The 25,527-nt window shown below is 34.4% G+C and overlaps 4 protein-coding genes across 5 annotated transcripts; 3 read left to right on the top strand and 1 right to left on the bottom strand.

Moving 5' to 3' along the window:
* Positions 1 to 220: 220 nt before the first annotated feature.
* On the top strand, positions 221 to 6,665 carry LOC116776941 (pyrimidodiazepine synthase-like). The gene is made up of 6 exons (XM_032670249.2): positions 221 to 526; positions 4,110 to 4,280; positions 4,665 to 4,831; positions 4,985 to 5,087; positions 5,249 to 5,382; positions 5,770 to 6,665. The coding sequence occupies exons 1-6, from the start codon at positions 499 to 501 to the stop codon at positions 5,887 to 5,889; spliced, it is 723 nt and encodes a 240-aa protein (XP_032526140.1). The 5' UTR covers positions 221 to 498; the 3' UTR covers positions 5,890 to 6,665.
* A 1,585-nt stretch (positions 6,666 to 8,250) lies between these two features.
* Positions 8,251 to 12,924, top strand: LOC116776983 (phospholipid phosphatase 5). The gene is made up of 6 exons (XM_032670310.2): positions 8,251 to 8,459; positions 9,127 to 9,313; positions 9,959 to 10,028; positions 10,378 to 10,506; positions 11,348 to 11,515; positions 12,018 to 12,924. The coding sequence occupies exons 1-6, from the start codon at positions 8,383 to 8,385 to the stop codon at positions 12,233 to 12,235; spliced, it is 849 nt and encodes a 282-aa protein (XP_032526201.1). The 5' UTR covers positions 8,251 to 8,382; the 3' UTR covers positions 12,236 to 12,924.
* A 128-nt stretch (positions 12,925 to 13,052) lies between these two features.
* LOC116776943 (putative Dol-P-Glc:Glc(2)Man(9)GlcNAc(2)-PP-Dol alpha-1,2-glucosyltransferase) lies at positions 13,053 to 15,127 on the bottom strand. Of its 2 annotated transcripts, none has more exons than XM_032670252.2 (2): positions 15,110 to 15,127; positions 13,053 to 14,886 (listed from the first exon to the last, which is right to left on the bottom strand). In XM_032670252.2, exon 2 carries the CDS (start codon positions 14,870 to 14,872, stop codon positions 13,427 to 13,429), a length of 1,446 nt encoding a protein of 481 aa, XP_032526143.2. In that variant the 5' UTR covers positions 14,873 to 14,886; positions 15,110 to 15,127; the 3' UTR covers positions 13,053 to 13,426. The 2 variants fall into 2 exon arrangements, with proteins under 2 accessions (XP_032526143.2, XP_032526142.2); XM_032670251.2 differs by lacking the exon at positions 15,110 to 15,127 and adding an exon at positions 14,967 to 15,103.
* A 393-nt stretch (positions 15,128 to 15,520) lies between these two features.
* LOC116776992 (uncharacterized) lies at positions 15,521 to 24,968 on the top strand. The gene is made up of 13 exons (XM_032670325.2): positions 15,521 to 15,757; positions 16,065 to 16,224; positions 16,443 to 17,863; positions 18,499 to 18,617; positions 19,012 to 19,145; positions 19,498 to 19,602; positions 20,042 to 20,153; positions 21,039 to 21,165; positions 21,842 to 21,998; positions 22,175 to 22,277; positions 22,354 to 22,482; positions 22,637 to 22,839; positions 23,518 to 24,968. Exons 1-13 carry the CDS (start codon positions 15,597 to 15,599, stop codon positions 24,841 to 24,843), a joined length of 4,257 nt encoding a protein of 1,418 aa, XP_032526216.2. The 5' UTR covers positions 15,521 to 15,596; the 3' UTR covers positions 24,844 to 24,968.
* The last annotated feature ends 559 nt before the right edge of the window (positions 24,969 to 25,527 follow it).

The raw sequence follows: 25,527 nt of genomic DNA, 5'->3' as shown, positions 1-25,527 counted from the left end.
TAATATATGTATATTTATTAATTTATTTGTAGATAAAAATTTTATTAATTTCTTTTTAATATCATGGTATTCTTCGAAATCATTTTTACGATTTATCAATTTTATATTTTTGCATAATGATGACCTTTTTGTTGTTAGAATAATTTTATCAATAAACATCAAATCATGTCTCATGACAGGTCTATTTTAATGTTTGCAAAATTACGTAAATATACAAACAAGTAGGTAAATCAATAAAAATTACTCCAACCGAATAAAAATGACTGCGCTCCGCGACCTTACGTTAATATCCGACCATTTAGTAAATACACACAGTTGCGAATAAACGCGAGGTGTGTTTATGTGTCTTCAATATGTCAGGGTATTTGTTAATCAGGTCGGATGATGTCATTTGGTTGAAACTGCTTATTTTAAATGTGACGTAGTGTATCACCTATTTCCACATTCGATACCGAACGAGGAGTACGCTAGAGTTGGATTGGATTATTGTGTAGTGCAATGGCTTACTACCCCCACAGAACCGCCGGTAAGTTATAAATACTCTTTAATTTACACATAAACAAGAATACATTTATTAATAATATACACTTAGATTATTTTCCATTTGCTTAAGCCGGCATATTTTATTTTATAAAAGGAACGAAGATCTTATATGTACAATGAAATAAATACTTATATTTAAAAAAATATATAAATTGTAAGAAAAATTTAAGAAAACATTTTAATGTTTGTCGTGACGAAATGTGTAGGTAGATTATTTATTCATTTATTATTATTAAGGGGTTAAACAATATAAATAAAGAACAGCTGTTTACGATGATGTCATCCAACGTTTAGTTATTGCATCGGCCACATGCTTGGAAAGTGAAATGCATTTCAAATCGTTTCATTTTGAACTCCTTGATAAATTCTTTTAATATTAATTATCATAAAACAATATTAAATAAAATAAAAATCTAATTAGAAAATACATTTATAACTCGTACTGAGTAATTTCTCACCCTACTTCTCTTAACAATAATAATAATTATTACTATTTATAAAAATACATATGAGTGTGTTATATAATAATTAGTCCAAAAGTTTAATACATTATTATATACAGATAAAAAAAACTTCTATTTAATTGAATCGCATTCGCGCTTTTTACTCAAAATATAATTTATTACAGATAAAAAAAACGGAGGATTACAAGTATTCGTGACTAAATTAAACAAACAGCTTTTCATATCTTGAGATAAATTAATATGTAAGTCTCGTAAACAGAAGGCTCTGTATGAATTTAATAAAAAAAAATATTGTTCGTGGAGTCCCTCCGCGCGGATAATGTGAAACTTTGTATGTCGAAATGAAAACAGGAAGAGGTAGAAATTGATTTTTAAGGATGGTTTTAGTGTTTCATTAAGTTAAACTTTATTAACATTACTTACGAGTCACATTTGATTGCACACATGCGTTCGAGAGCCACGCATTCAAACTCGCTCTGTCTCTTTTCATCCCGCGGACAAACGTTAAACGTTTAACGCAACCTTGTTGCAAGTCGATCTATGATATATAAGTATGCATTAAGCCTAGAAAGCATATTATTTAATATAATTCAATATCTGCGTCAAATAGTCAATCAAATAATTCTGTTTCATTACCATTGGTTTGCACCGTGAAATGAAAACGTACAGCTTGCAGTATTCCTTTAATAAATCTTCTTCTAATTTAAATCTTGGTATTTGGGTTAAACTTTACTATCTGTGTATAGTTTGACCGTGAAAAATGTTGGTAAGTGTGCTCATATTATAAATCTGTTTTTGTACTTCTTCACATATTTATTCAACGTTTACCATGTGGTTGAAATTATTCGCCTAGTAATTAATTGAACTGAAGGGACAAAATTTTCGTAATCGTTGCCATGGCAACGGAATTAGATTACGCATTACGAGCTTGCTTTTGTGTTTTAAGATAATGAAGGCATACGTTTTTTTAGGACTAAGATGTTTAAAATTTTTCTATCTAGAATGTGTCGTGGAACGACAACTAAATTCTCGTCACTAGATAATCGCTTTAAATAGACAGAAATTAAATGTAATTATATATTTTAAATTTATTTTATATGTATATATAATCCTACTGTACGTGGGTATGTCACTGAACTCCTAAACGGCTGGACCTTATTGGATGAATTTTTTTGTATGCATTTGTGTGTCGCCCCTGATAGTTTATTCACAAATGATCCCGGCAGATGGCGCTGCAGTCGGCATCTAGGTTACGTAAAATAAAGAGGCTGCAACATAGGTTACTATGTATATGTAATGTTTTAATACACTATACATTTCTCACTGAACGTAAATCGTTTTATTAACGTGGACAGATTCGCGGGTGAAAACTATTATTAATATATATTGTAAAGTTGGGCAGCTGAGTGTTAGATAAATTATTTGTTTTAGGTATGATTACAACAACACGAAACGACCAAGAAAATCCTTGTGTCAATGACAAATGTCGTAAAAACGGAAGAGTTATAATCCTTGCATTGTTTGCTGTGTTATGTTAAAATTTATCTGAATAACTAGATTCTTTAACGCAAAATTCCGAACGAATTTGCGTACATTTAAATTGCATCGTCTGTAAATACATTTGTTAATGCATTGATAAGGTTTTTCGGATTGCTTTAAATTATTTGACTGATTCGTTTCCGAATTCGGTTTAGACCGGACGGTTTACGTGACTTTAAAAATAGTTTTTATTTATAATTACTTTGTATTTGAGTTTTAAGATAAATGGAGATGTGATTGTTCGTTTTATTACATACATTGTTACTATATGAATTAACCATTATAATAGCCAGCCTTAAGCGTGTTGTAATAAGTTTGCCTTGACACAAACTGATTGTGTTGAATGTTAATTTGTTTGAAGTTCTGTCTCCTGGATTGTATACTCGATCTGTGTGACCCAGACTTAATGGGTAACTTTGCTAAATAAGGTAAGGTAATTGAGGTTAACTTTAATAGCTATGGACGTTAAATAGATCGGGGATCTTTTATTGCATTATTTATAGCAAGACTACGAACTTGTAATATATATATTTATTAATGTAAATGTAAAGAATTATGTTTATTGCAAAAATGCGGTCGCAAAAAATGCCATAATATTGCAAGATAATTTTAGACGAATATAACAGACAATATGGAGGACAAATCACTTTTTACGTTTAACGGATACGTATTTACGTACGTACATCCGTTTTTATCTACTTCATATAAACAGCAGTTTAAAAAATTCATTCAGTACTTGTATATGAAGTGATAAACAAAAAAATGGTGTCAAAACGCTTGCTTCATATTAAAGGTCACTGACCTAGACAAAAAATTAATCCCAAATATAATTTTATCAAATAATACTCTTATCAGTCATTTTCATGAGTAGACTATATATATATATTTACATACATATATTGTAACAGCAAACATAGGACCCTAGCGGATACAAATAACAACATGTCTGATCTAGCAGTCCGTAATTGAATATCCTCAACTATCAGTCATTACCCTTTAAATAAACGGGATCACTTTGTTGTATTAATTTTAGGCTTATTTTTACACGTCTCTTGTAACTAGTCGTTTAATGTAATGTGAATGTTAAACACGCTTTATACAGCAATTTTAATATATTTTAGAGTTACTACCCTCGTAGATTGTAAAGAGAGTATCACGTCAGCATAACTGACGTGGCAAATGCCTATGTTCTTGGCTATCGTCAGGCTATTGAAGGTAACCTTTAGACGGTTTGATGAATAGTTCATTTCTTAGAGGTCCGATCGCTGCGACGGCTCGATCGAGACTGTTTTTTATTTGTACCCTCGCCTCTATTTATACCAACCGACACTCAGTGTTGTGACTGACCTTGCCTAGGTTGACACCTGATAATTTTGACAACCCTGAATTATATAAATAAATGGTATTCGCTCCGATATAAATAATATATTGCAGTCGAAACTTAATATTGATTTAACTATTAATAGTTTTGTTAAAGATAAACTTTAAAATTGTCGATTTCAGTTAGTAATCCTTTTTGTTTCATTTGCGCTGTCTCAGGTAATCCTATTTTTTGTTTGCAAGGTCCCACACCTCCTCCACCGTTGACTGACAAGCTGCGACTATACCATGTGGATATGAATCCGTATGGTCACAGAGTGCTGTTGATTCTGGAGGCGAAGAGGGCTAAGTACGAGGTCTACCGACTGGATCCCCTAAACTTACCGCAGTGGTTCAAGACTAAGAATCCTAGACGTAAGTAATTTTTTATAGTTTATGGTATGTGTCCTATAATATTATTATTCTCTTTAAATTATTGACCGTAGTTAATTTCATTTTCTCATATTCTTTTAATGATAGTTATTTATTTCCTGGAAAAACCAATAATTGACTTTAGTAGTTATATATATATGTATATGTTTGTAATTTTGACCAAAAATACATTTCGACCTTACTGCTGCGGACTTGGACATTCCTAGGCCATTTAGTTTTTGTTTTAAATTGATAAAACTCGTCCTCAAATCTGAAAAGAAGGTCCTCCATGGGCTGTTCTGTATCTGTGTGACCGCGGGCATAAAATAACACGTAACTGAGCTATTTTTATGCTGATCATTCAATGAGTTATGATTTGAATTCCAGTGAAAATACCAGTACTGGAAATACCAACCGACCAAGGAGATAAATACCTGTTCGAGAGCGTCGTCATCTGTGACTATTTGGACGAGAAGTATCCACGGAACCCGCTGCATTCCAGAGATCCGTACGTCAAGGCCCAGGACAGGTTACTCATTGAGAGGTTCAATGAAGTGAGTTATATATAGAAATGTGTTGGTCCCTACAATATCACAAACGAGCGTTTCCTTTAAGATTATCCGCTGATATATTTATGAGCAAAATATTCTTTAAAATTGTATGCAAAGTGTAAGTTGAATGATATATGTATAGATATATTTTTTTAGCTAATAAAAGGCAGTTTAGAATGTTTCGACACAAACTTCGCGTTCGGCGGCGAGCAAATATTTCAGACTCTGGACATATTTGAGAAGGAATTAGCATCGAGAGGTGAATTTATGTTTTCTATAACAGCTATAATAACGTAATAAACAATCTCCATTTAATTATAAATGGTGCCAAAAAAGTTAATAACCTCATTAATATGAATTTAGGAGTTGCTTGTTTCATTGTATACATGTGAATTCAATGAGGATCTTCGTCTGTGAAAGGTACGAATTATTTCGGTGGTCATTCACCCGGGATGTTGGACTACATGATCTGGCCGTGGGTGGAGAGGCTTTATCTCCTGAGATGCGTCAACGAGAGGAAATTCGACGAGAAACGAACGCTGTTCCCTAATTTCGTAAGTGCTTCTGATTATTAATAATAATAAAAAAAAATCTCCAATACAAAACTGTCTAGGATGATTACTTATACTTTGTATGATAATTTTTTAATATGTTGACAGAAACGCCCTCTTCATAAGGAATTCATTGCACTTACGAAACCTATTTAAAAAAAAATCGTTCATGTGAATCGAGAAAACTAAACAAAACGTAAAGTCAATTTAAATTTACTGATTAATAGCCAATTCTTTACATCAAAACAAACAATTCGATATACAGGGAGACGTTGAAATTAAAATCGACATATCATCTAAAAACGTACCCAGCAAAAAAATTACACGAAATGTATCCCAATATAAAATATAATAAAAAAAATGATTTCAATCATTGTACTAACCGTTCAGGCGGACTGGGGCGACCAGATGCAGTTGGATGACGTGGTTAAAAGGCATTCCAACTCACCGTCAGAGTACTTCGCGTACTACAGAAACGCACGGACTCACTCCATGGGGTACTACTTATAAGTTAACAAGTACTAAGGTATTTTATATTATATTATATGAAATCATGTTCGTTAGTCTCAGGTTGGTTGCACTTTATGTATCAAACAACAAACATAAATAGGAAATTGTTTATCACTTGGTGTAATTAATTATTTTCCAACAGAGCTATATATACATGGTGTTTTTTTTTCACTTCGATCTTAGTATAATTTTCCAACAAAGCTATATTATACATGGTGTTTCTGGTATGATAAACTGTACTCTAAGAAATACCAAAAATTTAAGTGTTAAATTCACAATTTTTTTTTAATTAATTTTGAGGTCTTTCTTATATCTAAGGAATGTACGATTAATGAGGGATGTAACCGAGCTCAGGCAAGGTATTAAGTTATAATAGGCCTTATTATTCAGTAAAACTTAATTTTCATGTTGTATATTTGAAATCATTTAAGTACATGTTTATATATTTTCCATACTAAGGTAATATTTTCTCAAGGAATCATAAATTTTTCATATAAATGTTTATCCGTTGTAAATAATACATGTTGTGAGTAAAGTGGATAGGAAACGTTTCATGCTAGCATTGGATCAAATAGCTTTGATATTAAATGTAAAGTTAAGAAGTGTTATTAAATTTTACATACGTATGAATTTTCATTAAACGAAGTAAGGCTTTCAGTTTCTGCATTTTAAAATCTCATTATATTTCTTCTCGTAAGTGTTGTTATATATTTTTCTATTTTAAAAATGGAACTCGAGACCTTCGCTTTTTAAATATTTAAGTTGTTTTTTTTTTATAAATAAAATTTCCTGTTGCTAAGGAATTTATGTTTACTGAAAACTTAGTTTTTTTTTTGGTGTGTATTCTTTAAATCTTTAGTGCGTGTTTGTACGGATGAACTAAACTTAGACAGTTTCTATGTAACCATTCATGACCACAGATTGTATGTTGATGAACTTTCAAACCGACAGTTTTAATTTTAACGCAAACATCGCAGTATTATACATTAATATTCTTTTTATAGTTATGAATAAATAAAAAAAAAAAACTAAGTCTTCTTTAAGGCACTTTTATGTCATATCGTCATGTGGTTGTGTTCATTATGATCGTCTTATAATAACACGAGCTCTTAGTTAGATTGATACATATATAATAAAAGTAGTTATAATTTATTACTTTAAGGTACTTAACTTTAAGGTACTTAATTATTATGGGAAATTAACCCTCGTTATAGTTTTTTATCTGTTGTTTTATTTGTGTTCTGTTGCTTACTGGTGTTTCACGATATCTGATATCCTGTGATTTTTTTTGTTTACATTAAATAAACTTTGATAAGTGTATAATTTCATTTAAATTGATAAACCCTCACTAATTAGCATATCCTTTATACTGGCATTTAATAGAGCAATACGAGAAAAAAGTTACATCATCTTTTTGTAATAAAGCTGATACTATGACATTTCCGGGCTGATATTAACCAAATATATCTGAGAACCGTCCCAAAAAAACTGTATTCGAAATGAAAGAAACCGTATCGAAATCGTTTTAGAGATACGATGCCACAAATACAGATATCGACGTCAACCTTACAACATCCCTCTTACTGCGTCAGGTGTTAAAAAGATTATTTATTTGGTAGTTAATACTATGGTGCTTGTATAATGTCACATTTATGTACAAAGAGTTTTAGAACCCATGCGGATAAAAAAATATTTATTTCCTTTTGAATTAAGCGGCTAAACGTCAAAGTCGGAAATTGGCGGTAAAAAGCACCTCAACGTGTTTCCTCCACACAGTACTGAAGATTATATCGTCCAACAAATAAAAACGTTGATATTGGCACAATATTTCACGATTCCAGTGCGAATGAAGTCATAATAGCATTTAAAAAACCCATAAAAGTAATCAAAGATATTAAGGAGGATGGGGAGAGTAGGTTTAGAGCGACGAATGTCAGATCTTTAGGCGGACTTATTTTCTATCTAGATACACAAATTCCTCTGCCTGTCTAATTGAAAAGTAACCTCTAAATGAATAGTAATTTTACATTATCTTCTGTTACCCTAATCTATTGATATCGTTGTTATAAATAATTTCAGTTACTCAGTGTATTTTAAGGTTTTACTAGCCTCAGATTGCTATTAAAGAAAGTGACATCTAAATTAGTTAAAGTAAAACAAAAAAAAGTTGTTAGATTATATGAAAAGATCATTATAACAACTATTACTATTTAATATAAACTACTATGCCATGGGATGTTCGTGTAATAACAAAAATTAAAATAATATAAAAGAATTTCTATATTTAAATAAGCAAAATAGTTTAATGGTAACACCGGCCTATCTTGTGTCAAGACTCAAGTGAAGTCTCAAACCGTAGACGTCACAGGTTACTTGTGTTTTAATGTCAGACGTCAGTAGGTAAATTGTAGTCACTGTGCAACGTACAATGAGTTAAAATTTAAATAAAATATATTTTTTCCATATAAAAATAACATAAAAATAGTGAACAAAATGCCTCTCATGCGGTCGGCGAGTTATAATTTATTCATGGAGATCTCACTGCGAATCATACTCCTCTCAGTTTTCTGGTAGGGGTGGAACATATGTTGACACCGTATTTGTATATACAAACAAATAGATTGATTTTTGCATATGCATGCATTATGCATTATCATATAACTTCCATAGCGGATAAGTATTACAGATTCGCGTATAGTATTTTTCAAATCAACACTCACATTCTTTTTTCATCCAAATACCTAATCTCTAAATTCTGTTATACTATAATAGTTACATTCGTTTATTCTTAAAATAAAAGATATATATTTTTTGATAAATATGACACAATATTAATGTTACACATACAAGAAATATATTATTTTAGTTGAATTACTTTTTATAAACACATTTTTTAATTCAAACTAAACTATAGTGATGTGGATGGCAGCAAAGAGTTTGATAGTAAAAAGTATTTATATTTTAAGTGATTTATACTAAAGATAATAATATATTTATATGAAAATACACATTAAGACTGAATTAATACTTTTTAAGATGTTATTAGTGTTTATTTAGCATTCGAAGTCTCCATGGTATAAATATATATATACTACTTACCTTAAACTTAATAGCACATAACTTGAATTACATGCAAATAGCTTTAATGAAGTTTTTATGATGAAAATATACTAAAATATTTATCAAAACCATTCCTAACAGTTGCTAGTACTGTTATTCGATTTATATACATTCCAGTTACATGGAGTCAATGAGTCCCTTCATCCGCATCATTCAGCCTTTTGAGTTGGAGAACAACTGTAAATATCCTCGTCACGATAGCTACGTGCCCAGCGGGATGTTGTGGTCGATAGTCCTGTCCGTGCCCTGTATACTCTCCTTCATAGCGTGGGCGGTTTGTAACGACTGCAACGATGCTTTGGAGGTACGGATATATATATTTTATGTTTTTTTTTTCGACAAAGACATTTAAAAAAGGAGTTTTCTTATTGACAACCTCTTAGAAACATTTTGGGTACTGAATATATATATATATGTATAATATTTTATATATATATTATACATTGTGTATGTGTGCGTCTGCGTGTAGTTGTCTCCATGTATATATATATATATATATATATATATATATATATATATATTTACATACATATACAGTTTGTTTTCATATATACGTTTTTAACAGTATCTTTCACATATATTTTCATCATATAATAGGTGTAATAACTAGATTTTATTTTATGATAAAATCATTAATGCTAATGATTGGTTGTGATTGAAAATGGTCTGTGCATGTGTTATACATACATGTGTGTATGTGTGCATTTGTGTAAGTGTGCGTGTGTTACAATATGAGAAAGCACCTTTGGACTAATAACACTAGTTTTGTTATAAGACAGACTTTTTTCTGTGAGTACTTCACGGAAACTTAGATTATTTTGTTGAATAAGTTATCATAGAGACCTGATCATAGAGTCAGCAATAAAAATGAAATATATATTTTTTTTGCCGAGTTATTTGTTACTTGTGAGTCATCCTCACTAACCGTGTAACTATGCCTCGTTTCCAGTTTCTGCTCGCGTGGTCTCTCTCCCTGGGTATAACGGGGGTCACAACAGACACAGTCAAACTGATAGTCGGTATGTAACAGCTCGTTCTAAAATGTAGGTTTAGTATATTTTTTATCTTTGCGAACATTTAAATTTATTTTGACAAAACATGCAAGTACTGTCCGTCCGTACAGATGTATTTATTACCTGGAATCTCTTAAAAACTGCCATTCGTTTGTTTGATTACAATAAACGTTTGTTGTTATATAAATAAAGAACAGTATTTATGTTTAAAAACTAATATGAAATTTACTAGTTTTTATTATCTATCCCTATGAGTTATATACCAATCACACCCTCATCCATTACAATCCAAGCACCCCCATTATGCTTTGTATACCAGACACACCCTCATGAGTATTTACATCTATACCCTCAGGTCGCCCTCGCCCCGACTTCTTCTATCGCTGCTTCCCGGACGGAGTGCCCACAGCCGACCTCCACTGTACAGGGGACCCAGCTGATGTGATGGAGGGGAGGAAATCCTTCCCCAGCGGACACAGCAGCAGTTAGTATTCGATACCATTTATATATATGTATATACGAGACGAAACCTCTCATCATTCTATGGATTCCCCGTGCTGGTTTCGGGTCTATCGTTGCAGGGAGAGGAGCTTCAAAGTGCTTGGGACTTGCGATCCAGGTGTAGTTTTAAGGGGCCCCCTATCTAACGCGTTAAACCTGTGGTGGGCACCTCCACCGTCCAAGCTCCTCTCTCTCCCAACCTACTAGGGCTGCCTTGGAAGTACATTCCAAGAATGATTTGATGTTGGTCCTGGACAGGCCCAGGTCTTTTAGCAAGTTGTAGACAGATTTAGCCGTTATACCTCTCGCTGCCATTTCCAGTGCTGCAGATTTACAGCGAACCTATTCTCAGTGAGTTTGTCAGTGGGCTCGTTATATGTAATTGTTGGTATGTTACCTTATTTTTAAATTCTGTTAGTTTTCTTTCAATCGTCGTATTGATATGAGTTAAAATTATCGCATACGTAAGGGGCTAGTGCCAAAGCTCGTAACTAGAATGGGTTGATTCCGCGTATCTGCTTCCTTAGTAGTTTTACGGTGCGTTCAAGTTAATCTTTTTCACAGTGAGTTAATTAGTTAGTGGCTATTTAATAATCAATGTGACGAAGTGACTTTAAAAGTCGTTAATTTAGAAAACATTTCAGTTTGAACCCTTCTGTCAATCTGCTTCTGACGCAGATACGCGGAATTATCCGATGCTAGTTACGAGGATTTGCGCTGTCCCGACGGTATGTATGTACGTTTATATATATATAATAATTACGTATTCCTCCGTGTCAGTCCACATTTGTTCTATGTAATGCTGTATATCTTTATATAACCAGTGTCGTTCTGCTCGCTGGGCATCGCGTCACTGTGGGCGTGCGGTCGCCTGTGTACCGTGTCCCGGAGACGCGGGGAGGGCGGCCGGGTTATACTCACCCTGGCACCGCTCATGCTGGCCGGGTGTATAGCGCTGTCTAGGACGTGTGACTATCATCATCATTGGCAAGGTTCGGGTTAAATAAATATAATATATATAATCTGTGAGAATGTATGGATGTTTGTAGTTATTTAAAGCAAAAACCTGCTTAACAGATTTTGATTTAACTTTACATTAGTAGTTTAGACATTAGAATGAGATATAGGGTATAATTTATACATTAAATTTAGTGTATAAGTCACGTGACGTGATAAAGACGTCGCTGCCTGTTACCTGATATATGTACGGTTTCAATATATCATACAAATTACTCTACGAGTATTATTCTAGAGTTAAGCAGATGAAGTCACAGACAACAACTATATGTACTTTGCTATAGAGAATTTATTTTTATCATCTGTTATAGAATTGGAAAAAAGAGCATTTTTACCTTGTGTTTTTTTTTCGTTTTATATTTAGGATACTGTCAATGTGTGGGAATATTCTCATTTGTAACTACGATAACGTTTCCTGCATTAAAATTTTAATTACGACGAATCAAAGTAAACTGTCAAAAAATGTTTCTATTCCAGATGTCTTGGTAGGATCTGTCCTGGGCTTGTCCGTGTCTATGTTCTGTTATCGTCAGTATTACAATCCGCTCACATCCGAATTATCCGGGATACCTTATATAGTCACAAAATCCAATACAAAATACTTCAACGGCAAACCAGAAAGTCCTATGAAAGACGCCAAAGAAGAATCGACGCCATTACTGAATGGCGCCAAAAAGGAAGACAAATGGATTTAGGTTTTTTTTTTCGTATAAAGCTTTGAGGCACCAGTTTGAATCATTATGCCAGTATGATTTTGATACAGTTTTTATGTAAATTATATTATGAGAAATTTATATTTTATTAATATATCGTTTATTAATAACTTATTTTGAAAAGTTTTCGTTTAGAAATCTTTTTGTTTTATACATTTGTGTGTTTTGTAATGAATTTATATATTTTTTTTTATTTGGATCAATCAATCTAGATTTGTAAAATCTAAACAGCTAGTGAGTACATATTATGTTGTAATAGTAATTTAATTACTTTGTTTTTTAGTTTTTAATTTTTTTTTTATTTTTTATTAAACGGACTGTATACTTATTTTTTGACATTCCAAATGTCTATTTTGACCCTTTTTTTAATGTTTTTTTCGTGTTGTGATTAAACATTCCCTTGTTGTGATATATCTGTTACCAATTACGAATTTTTTATGCATTTAAATTATTTCTATGAATTACAAAAAGCGACTTAGTCTTTTCTTTGTATTTGGTAGATTCTAGAAAATTTTAGGCATTATATTCTAGTAAAAAAGTTATTAAAGAAAAGTCTTTTTAAATTGATATTCGATATAATCATGAGAAAGATATCGTAGAAGTAGCCAAAAAAAAAACTTTGTGAAAAAAAAATTTTTTTTCATAAACTAATAAATATTTTTGAATTTTTATATATATTTTTTCATTATACCTTCGTAGCTTTAGATTTATGTATTATAATAATTTAATGTCTGTTCAATATTAAATGTCTTATATTTGGGTAATTTCAACAATTTGGCAACTAAAAAAAAAGATTACATTAATTGACAAAATTTATTTTTTAATATATACAAGTCGAAAAATGAAAATATAATTTAAAAAAAAATTAAATTTATTTTATACATCACACTTAATAATAAATTGAAAAATTATAATCACTTAATCGTATTTTATTAAATTCTGTACAGCACCTTTACTACAGGTTCGCAAGGACACTAAATACCGATGGTGTGAAATTTTTTCATTTGTATGTACGTACATCGATACTACTATTTGAGAAGATTTATGACGAAAAAACTTGAGACGCGACGTATTTAGTTTGACGTTGGGCACATATGGTAGGCATAATTGAAATACGATACATCCGCCCCAAGGACCCAGGACTCAGGGGCGAAGCCCTAAACAGAAAATATATCACCATATAATCCTCTGAAATTCGCTGAAATCGCTCCAAACTATCTCCTTAGTGAAGAAAATATAAAATGTTATTACATTCAATACAACATACCAGACAAACTCCAGCAGGACCGTCTCAAGTGACGGACGGACAAACCTTAACCTCAATATTATATATGGGATGAGGAAATACCTGATTTCCACCAGACGCTGTAGAGCCAGCGCTAGGAACAAACACATTGAGTACGGCAACAGAAAAGATATACAGTTCTGATCCTTCAAATTATCGTACAGGCTGAATAGCAGAAACACATACAGCGGGACCGTTGCATATTTAGCATAGTCGTATTTACCATACCAGCGATTCCAGATGTAGAAGGTGTAGTGACGGTTATCAGCTAAAATGTAAGGATGGACTTCTGTATTGTAATGGACTGCAAAAAGAAATACTCCAGCTATGAGAACAGATAACAACTTATTACGGAATAACAATTTCAGTGTCGACATTAATTTCATTAGGACATACGGAATACCGAAAACGCCGTAGAAGAGCAGGAAATATAACAGCTGGGGTAAATGAAGGGTCGCTGTGTGAGAGTCCTTGTCACCGACAACGATCGAACCGTTGAGATAAACGAACACAACAAATAGTATCATAATCGTTAACTGCTGTATGATAACGAACCAATCCGTGACTGTTATAAATTGGAAAGTGGTTGTGAAAAACGTTGATAGGTGATATTTCAATGCGATATACACATCTGATATGCCGTAATAACGTTTCAACTTGGAAGCATCAATGTCTCTGGCTATGAGAGATCGTTTGCTCAACGTAGTATTCGTTAAGTACCGATTGCCGAACACTCTAGAGCTCCTTATAAGTATATCGAGGATCTTATGCCCGAAAACCATAGCGATCCACACCACATTGGTCTGCCTCATTAACACACTTAACACGCCGAATATGAATATAAAATATTTAGACTTATTAATAAAACACAATGTCGAAAACATCAGTAGAAATAGTAAAGACAGTGTATCTGTATAGTATACATGCGAGAAAAAATACAAAGGAGGCAGCAACGCTAAGTTTAATGCCTGCAATATAATTTTGAATTGACTCTTGTTTTGGTTGCCGTAGATGAACTGTAGAATTGACGAGAATAGAATCAGATTTAGACACGACGCCACTAAGTTAATGAATCTTAGATTGTATGTGTCACATGGTATGTAGGAACCGATGAATGCTGCTGTTACAAGATAGAGTCCAGGGAGTGTTGTTATTTTTGGATCCCAGTAGCTGAAGTTGCCGTTGCAACAGGACAGCCCTTGAGGTATGTGGAACAACTCATCTATCACCACCTTCGACGTTTCGTTAACTTTATCAAACACCATTTTTGAGGCCATGAAGTATACAGCAACGGTAGCCATCAGAAGCATATAGTATTTTTTTCCAGGCTTCATTTCGAGGGTATAACCTAAAAAAATGCATCACATTTAGCACAGGATACGTTTGTATCGTACATAATATTTGAAAAAAGTTCACAATTATACTAACTGAATTAATCGTCCTCAAAACATGATACGTTAAATATTAAAACAATTTTTTTTTGCCACTTTTGTATTTTAATTAAGTACTAAATGTGTACTAATTTATTATTTCGGGATTGTTATCGGTATAAATAAGGAATTAGCATTTACCGGGTTTTCTGACATTTAGCAATCAATAAGGTCATGACATAAAAGTTTTGTTCAAAAAGAAGTTTCTATGAGCATTGTCAATTTATGCCCTGTTCAGAAGAAAACAAAGTCTTGGTAAGATTATGCTCAATATTCGAAATAAATAAAATTCTAGACGAATCTGCTAAATAAATAAATGTGCATAAAATATTAAGAGCTAGAGAATGTATGTTCTTTTGATTAATTTTATAGAACTTAGAAAGAACGTTATTTAAAAAGAAACAAAAATCTGCAAACGCAATTTGCGAAAATAAAGCAATCAAATATTTAGATATCCAAAAACTGAAATCAACAGTGTACAAGTTCCTTAAATGATAATAAGCACAATAATGTGACAACCGGCAAAGTAATTGTCAAAAATCTCAACGGTCACAAACTGTTTAAAAATTTTATGCCCATCAACTGTTTCAATACATGATTTTTATATTTATAATAAACTTGTTAAGCAATGGAGGCGAACAATTTTATATCAAAGTTAAAGGCGTGTGGTGCCAAAAGTGATATTTGTGAGTTGAAAGAGGCTTTACAGACGTTTAAAGTAATTTTAGTTAAATTGCCTGAAAAGGATAAGTCGTCCTTTAGTTTGAATGTTTTATGTTCATTGTGCAGGTGAGAAAATACGTAAATAAAAACGTATTAGTTAAGTTCTTAAGATCATCGGTATTTGTACATGTTTAATTCTGTAGTAACGGCATTTGAAATTGACTATTATTTACAATTAATGTCTCAAAGAAAACTTGGTATACATTTTAAATAACCACTACTGAGAATATAATTTTAACTATAAAAACGATCTATTAAGTGGTTGATCGATTTGTTGCGAGCAAAGCAATACTTAAATTAATAATTTGGAATTGTATTAATATGCGATTTCCTATAACTATCTTCATACAAATAAACAATAAATTTATTACAGAAATCTCGAGAAGGTACCGACATGGCGTGCCTCGATCAACAACACAGATCTCATAACATTCAGTATAGAATGTGTCCGGCACACACAGAACATGCAAATATCAGATCAGGTCAGAACACTGGCCTGCATCTTCCACACACACAGACACGTAATTAAACAGGTATGAGAAATATAATATAAACAATCTTATAAAACCTTTTTACAGTTTAGTTCAGGAAGTCATGGTTAAAAAAAAAATTCTCAGTTAAAATTGTGTGTCTTTCATTACAGCTTGTTGGATAGAAAATTTTATGAATATTTGCTAAGCAGTTGTTGATTAAACTTTTTTTTCTACTTAAATATAAAATTTATAAAACCTTTTTGCTATCATACTTTCAGAGTTCCAACATACCTCCGGAATTGATTCTCAAACTGTCATTCTTGCCGTTTGAATGCGACGAAGACAGTCTTCTGTCGGATTATCACAAAACCTATTGGAGCATCCTCGCAGACAGATTGACTTACATGGAGAAACTCAAATCTCTCAAGCTGCCGATTATAAAGCTATTGCCAAAGTTCACAGACGATGTAATCAAAGTCATAAAAATATATGACACCGTCCAATTCTGTGCCAACTTGCTAACGTTTCTCGTTAAAAAACTACACTGTGTGTACAACGATGTCGGGATCAACGGGTCATTTGAAAAGATATTTGAATGCATAGCTAAGAAGGACCTAAAACAATTCAAGTTGTTGCAAGACAAGGATATAATTGATATATATGTGAAATTCAACGACTGCTTGTACGTTATAGCTGAAAGTGGACTACGTTGTAACGATTCTGTGTTTGAAAATGTATCAAGAATAATCATAACGATATTAGGACATCGACCAGACATGTTTCACTGTATGCAAATGCTGTACCCAAACGCATTCTGCTGTATCTTCAGAGATAAAACTAATGTGAATTTAATAGACAACATCCTGAACTGCTTACTGACATCCTGTCAAATTACCGAGAAATTGGGCTACAAACAGACAGTCAACGCCAGCTATCCATACCTAAGCCAACTCCTGAGACTTTATGTAGAGAATATTCTTAGTAACAAAGAATTAAGTAAAAGTTTCAACGAGGCTATACAAGAGAAATGTCTCAAATTAATACTATTTCTACTAACAAAACTGCGTAATACGAACCAGATGTTAAGGTGTGAGAACTGTCCCGTAAGATCGGGCTTACATGACGCTTTAAGACTGACGTTCCACATCAAAAACTTCGTTACCGCGTCTACGAACAACGAGACTGACATCAAAAATATTCTGCCGCTGTACATAGATGTTATAAAACAGCAGTATATAATATTGGAGGAACTGAATTGTTTAGGCTGTGGCAATTACACGAAATGCCTGAACAAACTGCAGACGGACACACACAATACAGCGATAGTGTTCAATAAATCGAAGTACTATGAGGAATCGATAGAATTATTCGATATTTACCTCAAAAACGAGTTTAGAGGCATCTCAAGTGACGTCCAAATGAAGAATATGAGTCGAGCGCTGTACAATAAGAGTATTTGTCAGCTAGATTTCACATTGTACGAGGATTCCTTGAAAAATGCCTATTTGAGTCTCATCTTCTCGTTGCCCCACTCGGTCGGTAATGAGAAGTATATGAGTCTGGTCATGGACATCAAAGCGAAGGCGTCCAAACAGGAAACGGATGTGCAGACGTGGTCGGTGCTGGATGTGTGTAAACATGTTGTGAATGAAAATCCTTACGGGGACCTGGGATCTCTGGTTAAGAATTTGGAGTTCAGGTGAACTAATACTAATGTTGTGAGGATGTATGGCTGTTTGTTGCGCCTTCATGAAAAAACCGCTGGACGGATTTTGATGAAACTTTCCAGTGATGTAGCTAAGACATCAGAGCGGGACATGGCCTGTAAATTATTCTTAAACCCTTTGAAATTTTGGGGGTATTCTGTTAAAAAGCAAATTATATACTATTGATGTAGCTAACGGTTCATTGATATGCGAATTTTTTAAACCCGCTTTATACATTTCTCCGAGTTAAAGAAACAGGCAAAGTCACAGGCAAAATCTAGTGTAACTCGATAATTCTGCTATAACAAAAGATTTGTATCTTCAGACCTATTCCCAGTGTTTTATGTATTTTTCTGTCTAATGACTAACTGTATAAGTATTAAACAACTATACCCTATAATTCTTTCAAAACAAATTATATATTGTCCTAAACCTTCTCTATAATCCACTCACAGTTACATTAAAATCGGTTCAATCTATCCAGAGCCAGCCGCATACGGCCAGAGAGATCAAAAATTACATAAAATATATGGCTTTATAAGAAATTTTTCTTATTAAATTTTTTATATAATTCCAGAAACGATCTTCTCTTTGTAAATTGTAATGTGTGTATATGTTGTCGTTCCAGTGACCTCCTGAAACTGGAGTTCTCAATGTATGTGAAGCTGTGGCCGTCCATACCTCCCATAGCTGGCGTGTGGAACTCTCTATATGATATGACCAAGGGTGATGAGGATTGCATCATGAGTGAGTATCAATGGGAATACGACCTGCTACATTTAAGTGAATGTCTGTCTGTCACTTATAGCATAACTATTAAAGCGATTTGTACGAAGCCTGTCAGTAACATAGATTGTATCGCAGATAAGTGAACAATATTTATTTTATTCTGATTAGGATGTAAGTGTTTATGTATATCTTTGAAAAAAATTAAAAAAATAAAATTGTCTATGGTTCGAGATTTCTGCTAATAGACACTCGTTCCTCATGTAGAACGAAAAAAATATACTTATCAAGGAATAAATTCGATAGGAAACTATTTTTTTTTTTTTTTAAAACATAAATTTTTGTAAGCCAGTACGGTAATGTAACAAATAATGAGGATGAAGACGCGCGTTTAAACTAGTTTTTGGTTTTTCAGAGGAAAATCCGGATAAAATCTTGTGGACTCTCTATGAGATTGTTATGGCAACATCGGCAGCTGTTAGGACAATACACAACGAGACATACAAACATATTGTGTATAGATTGATAGAGGGATTGCAAGGAAAACCGGTGGGTATTATGTGTATATGTATAGGTATTGATGGTCCGTCTGTTGAAGCTGAAATCTGAAACGGCTGTGCCCGTTTTGATGGGACTCTCGCTCGCAGATAACTTATGTAATTGAGCGACTAGGGCAAAATGAACATTGAGTATAGAAAAAAGTATTTATATGAACAATGACAATACTTAACATCACATTTTTTGTTTGGGAATTTTGTTGTTGTTTGTGTGGATGTATGGCTGTACGTTGATCCAGCACGAACAAAATGCTGGACGGATTTTGATAGAACTTTCCAGTGATGTAGCTAAGTTACTGCAAATATATAGTAAATAAAATTTATTTTGTTTATGATAATTCTAGGAGAAGTCGCCAAAGGAGAAGCTCGTGTATGCTGCTCTCCTCAGTTTGAAGTCCGAGTATGAAATGACAGAGGCCGGCTTGAAGTATGGCTGGAAGGGAAGAGAGGTAATGATTGAGCTGGTGGAGTTTTATACTCTGTGGCATTCATACAGATAATATTATGTATAGGCTAGCTGTGGTCTAGCCACTCCACGAACATGGGCTGGCTAGACCGGGGATGTACCACCCTATCACAGAAGTACGGCGTGAAGTAGTCTTTAATGGCTGCGTTTCGTCTGATGAGTGAGAGAGACGGTTGCTCTGTCTCTTTCCCACTCTTTCCCCTCTCTCATAATCATGGTCTACGCATCTACAACATCCCTTATGAAGCAGATGGCCATTGGGCGACGGGGACTACCTTCCATCAAGTAGTCCGTCTGCTCGTTTGTCTCCTTTGTCATTAAAATATATATATATCAAGTAAACCATAAAAATATCAGTGTGGACACTGTTAGTTAATAATGTGAAATTGATGGTCCGATTTTGATGAAATTGTATCTTATAGATGGATGCTGACGCCCCCAGCACGAGGTGTATACTGCACGAGCGAGAGGTGCTCCACAGCGCTAGAATGGCTGTGAGGGAGATGGCTGACGTCACCGGGGACTCTTTTGGAGGTAAAAACACCCCCATACTTAACTAGATGGGTTACAGAGCAGAGTCGACTGTGTGTCCACGACCTAAATGGCTGTTAGGTTAAAATTATAAAACGATATTTTTATAATAATACTGTTACCAGCTGGGTCGTATTCAGTCAATATATACAGGGTGTTTAATACAAGACGCAAATATTAACTTCATTATGATACAGATAGTAGCGCTTGTATCGCCTGTATCTCGCCTTACGTACACCAGCTCTAAGCGGACCCAGCGGCCCTTTATACGCGAAGATCCGACTTCTAGAACATTCCAAAACATTCTACTTTATGTTTCTACTTGTTTACAAACTTTAACAATAGGGATGTTAGCAAATGTATAGCTAGTAGTTTCGTCCACTCGTCACGAGATGGCGCTGGTTCATTGATTTCGAGAATATCCTACAATATTATTTCCATAAAATGTCTAATAAGGAATAAAGTCCTTCCACTGCCAAGTGTCTATATAAATGTATTTATTTATTCCTATATCAATAAAATATTTTTATTTCCTTGGAAATTACATATTTCGGGTGAGGTTTGTGTGACACGATGGTTTAGTTAGCGGAGAAAATAGAAGTAGTCCTTCTGTTTGCGGATTTGATCCCCGGTCATTGACCGGGTCAATTTGCTTCCGATATTTGCTATAACCGATTAAATTTAAAGAATTATTTTTTTGGTTGTTCTCTGCGACAGTTTCATAATATTTGGAGATTTTTCTCTCAACATTTCTGTATTCATGAATCAAATTTTTTACAAAAAAAAAAATGTATTGATTCCACAGATTATATTAATTTTTATATAGTACACAGATTATAAATTGTAATATATATTTAGTAATGCAACCGGTATGTATGTACGTTCCAGATATGCTGGGGCCCTGCCTGCGAGTGATCTCGCTACTCGTTCCGGAGATGTTTCACCTCAGCGATGACGTGCACGCGTTGCAGCTAGCGGCTCTGTGTTGTGATCTCGCGCTTAAAATAAATGAGAGGTGAGAAAAAATAATAATATATATATATATATATGTGTGTGTGTGTGTGTGCGCGTGTGCGCGTTTATGCGTGTGTGTGTGTGTGTATATATATATATATCTTCTACCCCCTTGTAAGATTTACTTAATGTCATTAGCATTTACTAACTATTCATTTAACTCGCATACTTATAGTTTGAAGGAATGATATAAAAACGATCATACCGTCAGTGTAAGCGTATGAGTACGTGTAAGATAAACGCTGTGTATCACTCAGCTTAACTTTTTAATTTTTCGCTTAAAAAAAATTTTAATCGTACGAGAAAAGAAAATGGCTTCTATATACTAGAATCTGTAATAAAATTTCCTCTCCTGATGTATATAACGTTAACGAACGGGAACTGAAGCCTTATTCAATAAGCTCTCGGTGCGTGAATGAAGCGACCTCGGGCTTTTTGGACTGAACCGTTTTTTTTTGGAACTGGGTTCCGGTTTCCGGTCCTAAAATTGCAATTGATGGTACATTTTTTTTTATATATATATATATAATACTTTCCCCGATAACAGGTCTATCGAACAAAAAAATCTCGCCTCGATCGTACTTTCCGTTGCCGAGATCACCTTCGTGTATTGTGTTATGAGCGTTTCGCTCGTTCCGCTCGCTTCAGTCAATAACCGATTTAAATAATATTTTCAGGGAAATATTCATTCGTAACGCTGGCTACCTTGTACACAAATCAGATGGACAAACGGATTTGCAAAATCTCATAGAGAAAGCCGCTGAATATTGTAAGGAGATGGTCGACGACCCGCAGAACATGGACATAGCTTTGAATTTCATGTGCGAAGTCGCGGTAAGTAACTACTAATATTATATATATACAAAACTTTGCCAACCAGACAAAATAAATTTTGTAAATAAACTTCAGTATCATCAAATAGAAGTATTCGTAAACTGAACATGTTAAAGAGAATATCTTCAGATGCATCGTAGGATATTAATACCGTTTATATATATTTTTTATTACAGATTTATCACATAAAATTGGGTAATTTGTCCATAAGTGGCAAGCTGGTACAAGCTGTGCAAGTTAAAATGTTAATGGCGTACGAAATTAATAAGGAAATAGATTGTGAGTTATATATATTTTTTTATAAATTTTCGTATTTATATTATATATATTTTTCAATAATAACCTATATTTCCAGTGGATCTATCATTGGGGCGTCTGATGGAAGCTCAGGCTCAGTTGTGCTCAGTCCTGAGCACGGACTGTCCGAGCGTGCTCAGCGAACTCAACTCTGTTCATAGACATTACTTATCTATGGCTAGCAGCGGTGGGTATAAGCTAATGATAATAATTTTATATTCAAACATCTTAACAAATTTGCTTTTAGTACCGGAAAATTAATGTATTTAGACATATACACACACACACATATCACACACACACACACACACATAATTAATATCATATAAATATTCATACAGATAATCGCTGGTGTTTCCGCCGTAACACGTCATTGGTGATAAAGCTGAGAGTGTCCACTTCTGGTGCTCGTTGTGTGAGCTTGGCCCGCGCGCTCCGAGCCGTTAGGAGAGCCCGAGCGGCTGCCGCGGTGGCTTCTAGGACGGGAGCCGCTAGGGCTGCGAGGATACTGGCTCAAGTTATGACGGGGGGCGAAGGCCTGCAGGTAGGCTATAAGATAGTGGAATCTTGGAAGAACTGAAACTTCGTAATTTAGAAATGAAAGTAAAAAATAATTAATATTATAATTGAATTAATAAAGAAAAATAAGGAAGTTTTTCCGCTAACGTAACGACGCGCACACTGTTACCTTCGCTGCATAGAAACAATACCATGCATGTGCTCGGAATCTACCGACTCTCTCTCTCTCTCCTACTTTCTACATGTGTGTATCTTTCTCTCTTCAGCGTTAAATATTTAACGCAACCATGTTGGAAGTCACATGTACATACATGTAAAAAATGTACATATGATAATATATTGATTTTGATGAAAGTTTTACATGATGAGATTTTGTTACAAGTGGTGCCCTCTGTGCCGTACTAATTACAATAAACTATAATCCTTAGAATTGTTTTTATGACTGTTCATAATTAACTATAACACTGAACCGTTGTTATTCTGTACTGGCAACATTTGAGTATCAACTTGTATTTGCAAACCATAAATACTGGCTTCAGCCATTTTGTAGGACATTACTGAAAGTAACGCTGGACATTAAGGATCAAGTCTGAAACTGTACCTCGTACATTATATATTCTGTGCTATTTTCAAACAATAGACGTCAAAAGTAATGTTTAAAGCACTCTATTGTCTATAGCTTAAAGCTCCTCATTCCTTTCAGGTGAAAATCGACAACACTCTAAAATTCATTCTCGGTATACAATCTGATGCTACGGAACCAAATCATGCAATGATGACCAAACAGCATCACTTCACACCAAAAACGACAAATTTGGAAGCTATGAGGGATTGTATGCTGAAAAAGATCCAGGCCAGTCCTACCCTACCTTGCACGACGATCCCGGTCTTCCAAATCCCGGAGTTCCTGAACCATGCATGCACGTGCAGCTGCCATGCATGCGAACTGCCGGCGTGCATAATCATCGCATGCCAGATATGCTTCCTAGAGGCGTCCGCGTACTTCAGAGCCAAAGAAAACGAAATAGCCAGGAACTACTTCAATGGAGCCCTGAATGCTTTTGAGATAGCTGAAGTGAAATTGAAAAAGGCTTTCGAAGTTTACAAAAGGGATTTAAGAGCTGCCATTGTGGATACCGAGAGACGAGACGTCGAGCGAGACTTTAAACAAGTTCAGATAGAGTTCTATGTTGAATTGTCGTATTTTGAGCTCAGTCAAGGCGATTTTGAGACCTCTGACGAATACGTCCTTAAGATTCACGAAATTATGTCGGATATGAGGGACCTCGATCCTTATCTGAGGAACGAAGTGTACAATTTAATGATAGCGTCAGCACAGATCAGGAAAAATCTCAGAAAACCCAAAGAAATCGGCCTGGAGGCGGAGTTGGAGAATCTGAAACTCAGTCCCGACAAGGACGTGGAGTTACAGAAGACGCCGGAAGCGAAAGCAACCGTCCCGAAGATAGGAACAGTGAGGGTAGTTAAGGACGAGGAAATACCAAAGAGACGGAAGGTCATCAAACTTAACTTGGACGAAGCCAGCGAGGAGAGTAATGAAGAAAGAACAACTAGGAGCAAAACCATAAAGCCGCAGTTCAAAATACCGGTCCCGGTGACTGCGAGACCCGTGTTAGAGACCATCACACCCAGAGCGACCAGGTCTAGACCGGAAATAATCATACAACAACCATCTCTAGACCACACAGACATCAAAATCTTCACCCCCAAGACCTCGAACACCAACGAGTTCTTCACCCCCCGCGAGTCGACCCCAGCCGAACAGTTCTTCACACCACAGACATCAATAAAGACTTACTCCAGACGAATCATAAAAAATCTGGACAAGGAATTTTCAACGCCCAAAGGAAAGGAGAATTCACAAGATAATGTGGGGAAGAAAGTTGACACTGGTTCCGTAAAAGTATTGAGAGACAAAAGGGTATTGAGACGAGCGACCAGTCCGGGGAAATTGGTTCAGAAAACCGAGTCTAGACCGAGAAGGATAAGGCAGCCAGTTATAGACTAATGAAGTATAACGAGAAGAAGAAGTAAAGGTCTTCAGTACTAAGTTAATGTATGATTATTCAAAGTATTGCGTCTTTAATATTGGCTCAACTAAAAAATTATGTCTGTATTAAATGTCAGAGCATCTCTATATGTTTTATTTACAAATTAAATACGGTAATACATTATGTATAAGAAAAAAATTAGAATTGTTGCCAGATACGATTCCAAGAGAAAAATTGGTAAAGTATTTGCCAACTTATGTAAATTTTTTTTACCACTTAAATTAGTCTTTAAGGTTAGTTTGACGTAGATCTGTCTGTGGCATGCCTCAAACGGATATACCGATTTCGATGCGGTTTCTTCCATCTCAAAGCCAGATAAATTGCTACGTGAGCTGTTTGTTTATTATGGGTCCAGCAGTGTCTTGTTTTAGAGTCACGATCGTGTGTACGTCGTTTTAGTATATATATACTAACAAGTAACAACAAACAAGTAATAAACAAAAACAAAGAAAAACAAACAAATAAACAAGTAACAACGTAATATATATATGTGTGTATATACATATATATATGTAATCAGGACGATAGTAGAACGTTCACTACAGACGCGCAACGCGATCCGAGCGAACAACTCCGCGGGATGCAGACCGCTGTTCAGAACGACTCTCAAACGCTCTCAAATCTCAAGATAATTTTTGTCT

The sequence above is a fragment of the Danaus plexippus genome (assembly GCF_018135715.1).
Source record: "Danaus plexippus chromosome 29 unlocalized genomic scaffold, MEX_DaPlex mxdp_37, whole genome shotgun sequence".
NCBI lineage: Eukaryota > Metazoa > Arthropoda > Insecta > Lepidoptera > Nymphalidae > Danaus > Danaus plexippus.
The sequence above is the reverse complement of the archived record's forward strand: the minus strand, read 5'-3'. Positions and strand labels throughout refer to the sequence as shown.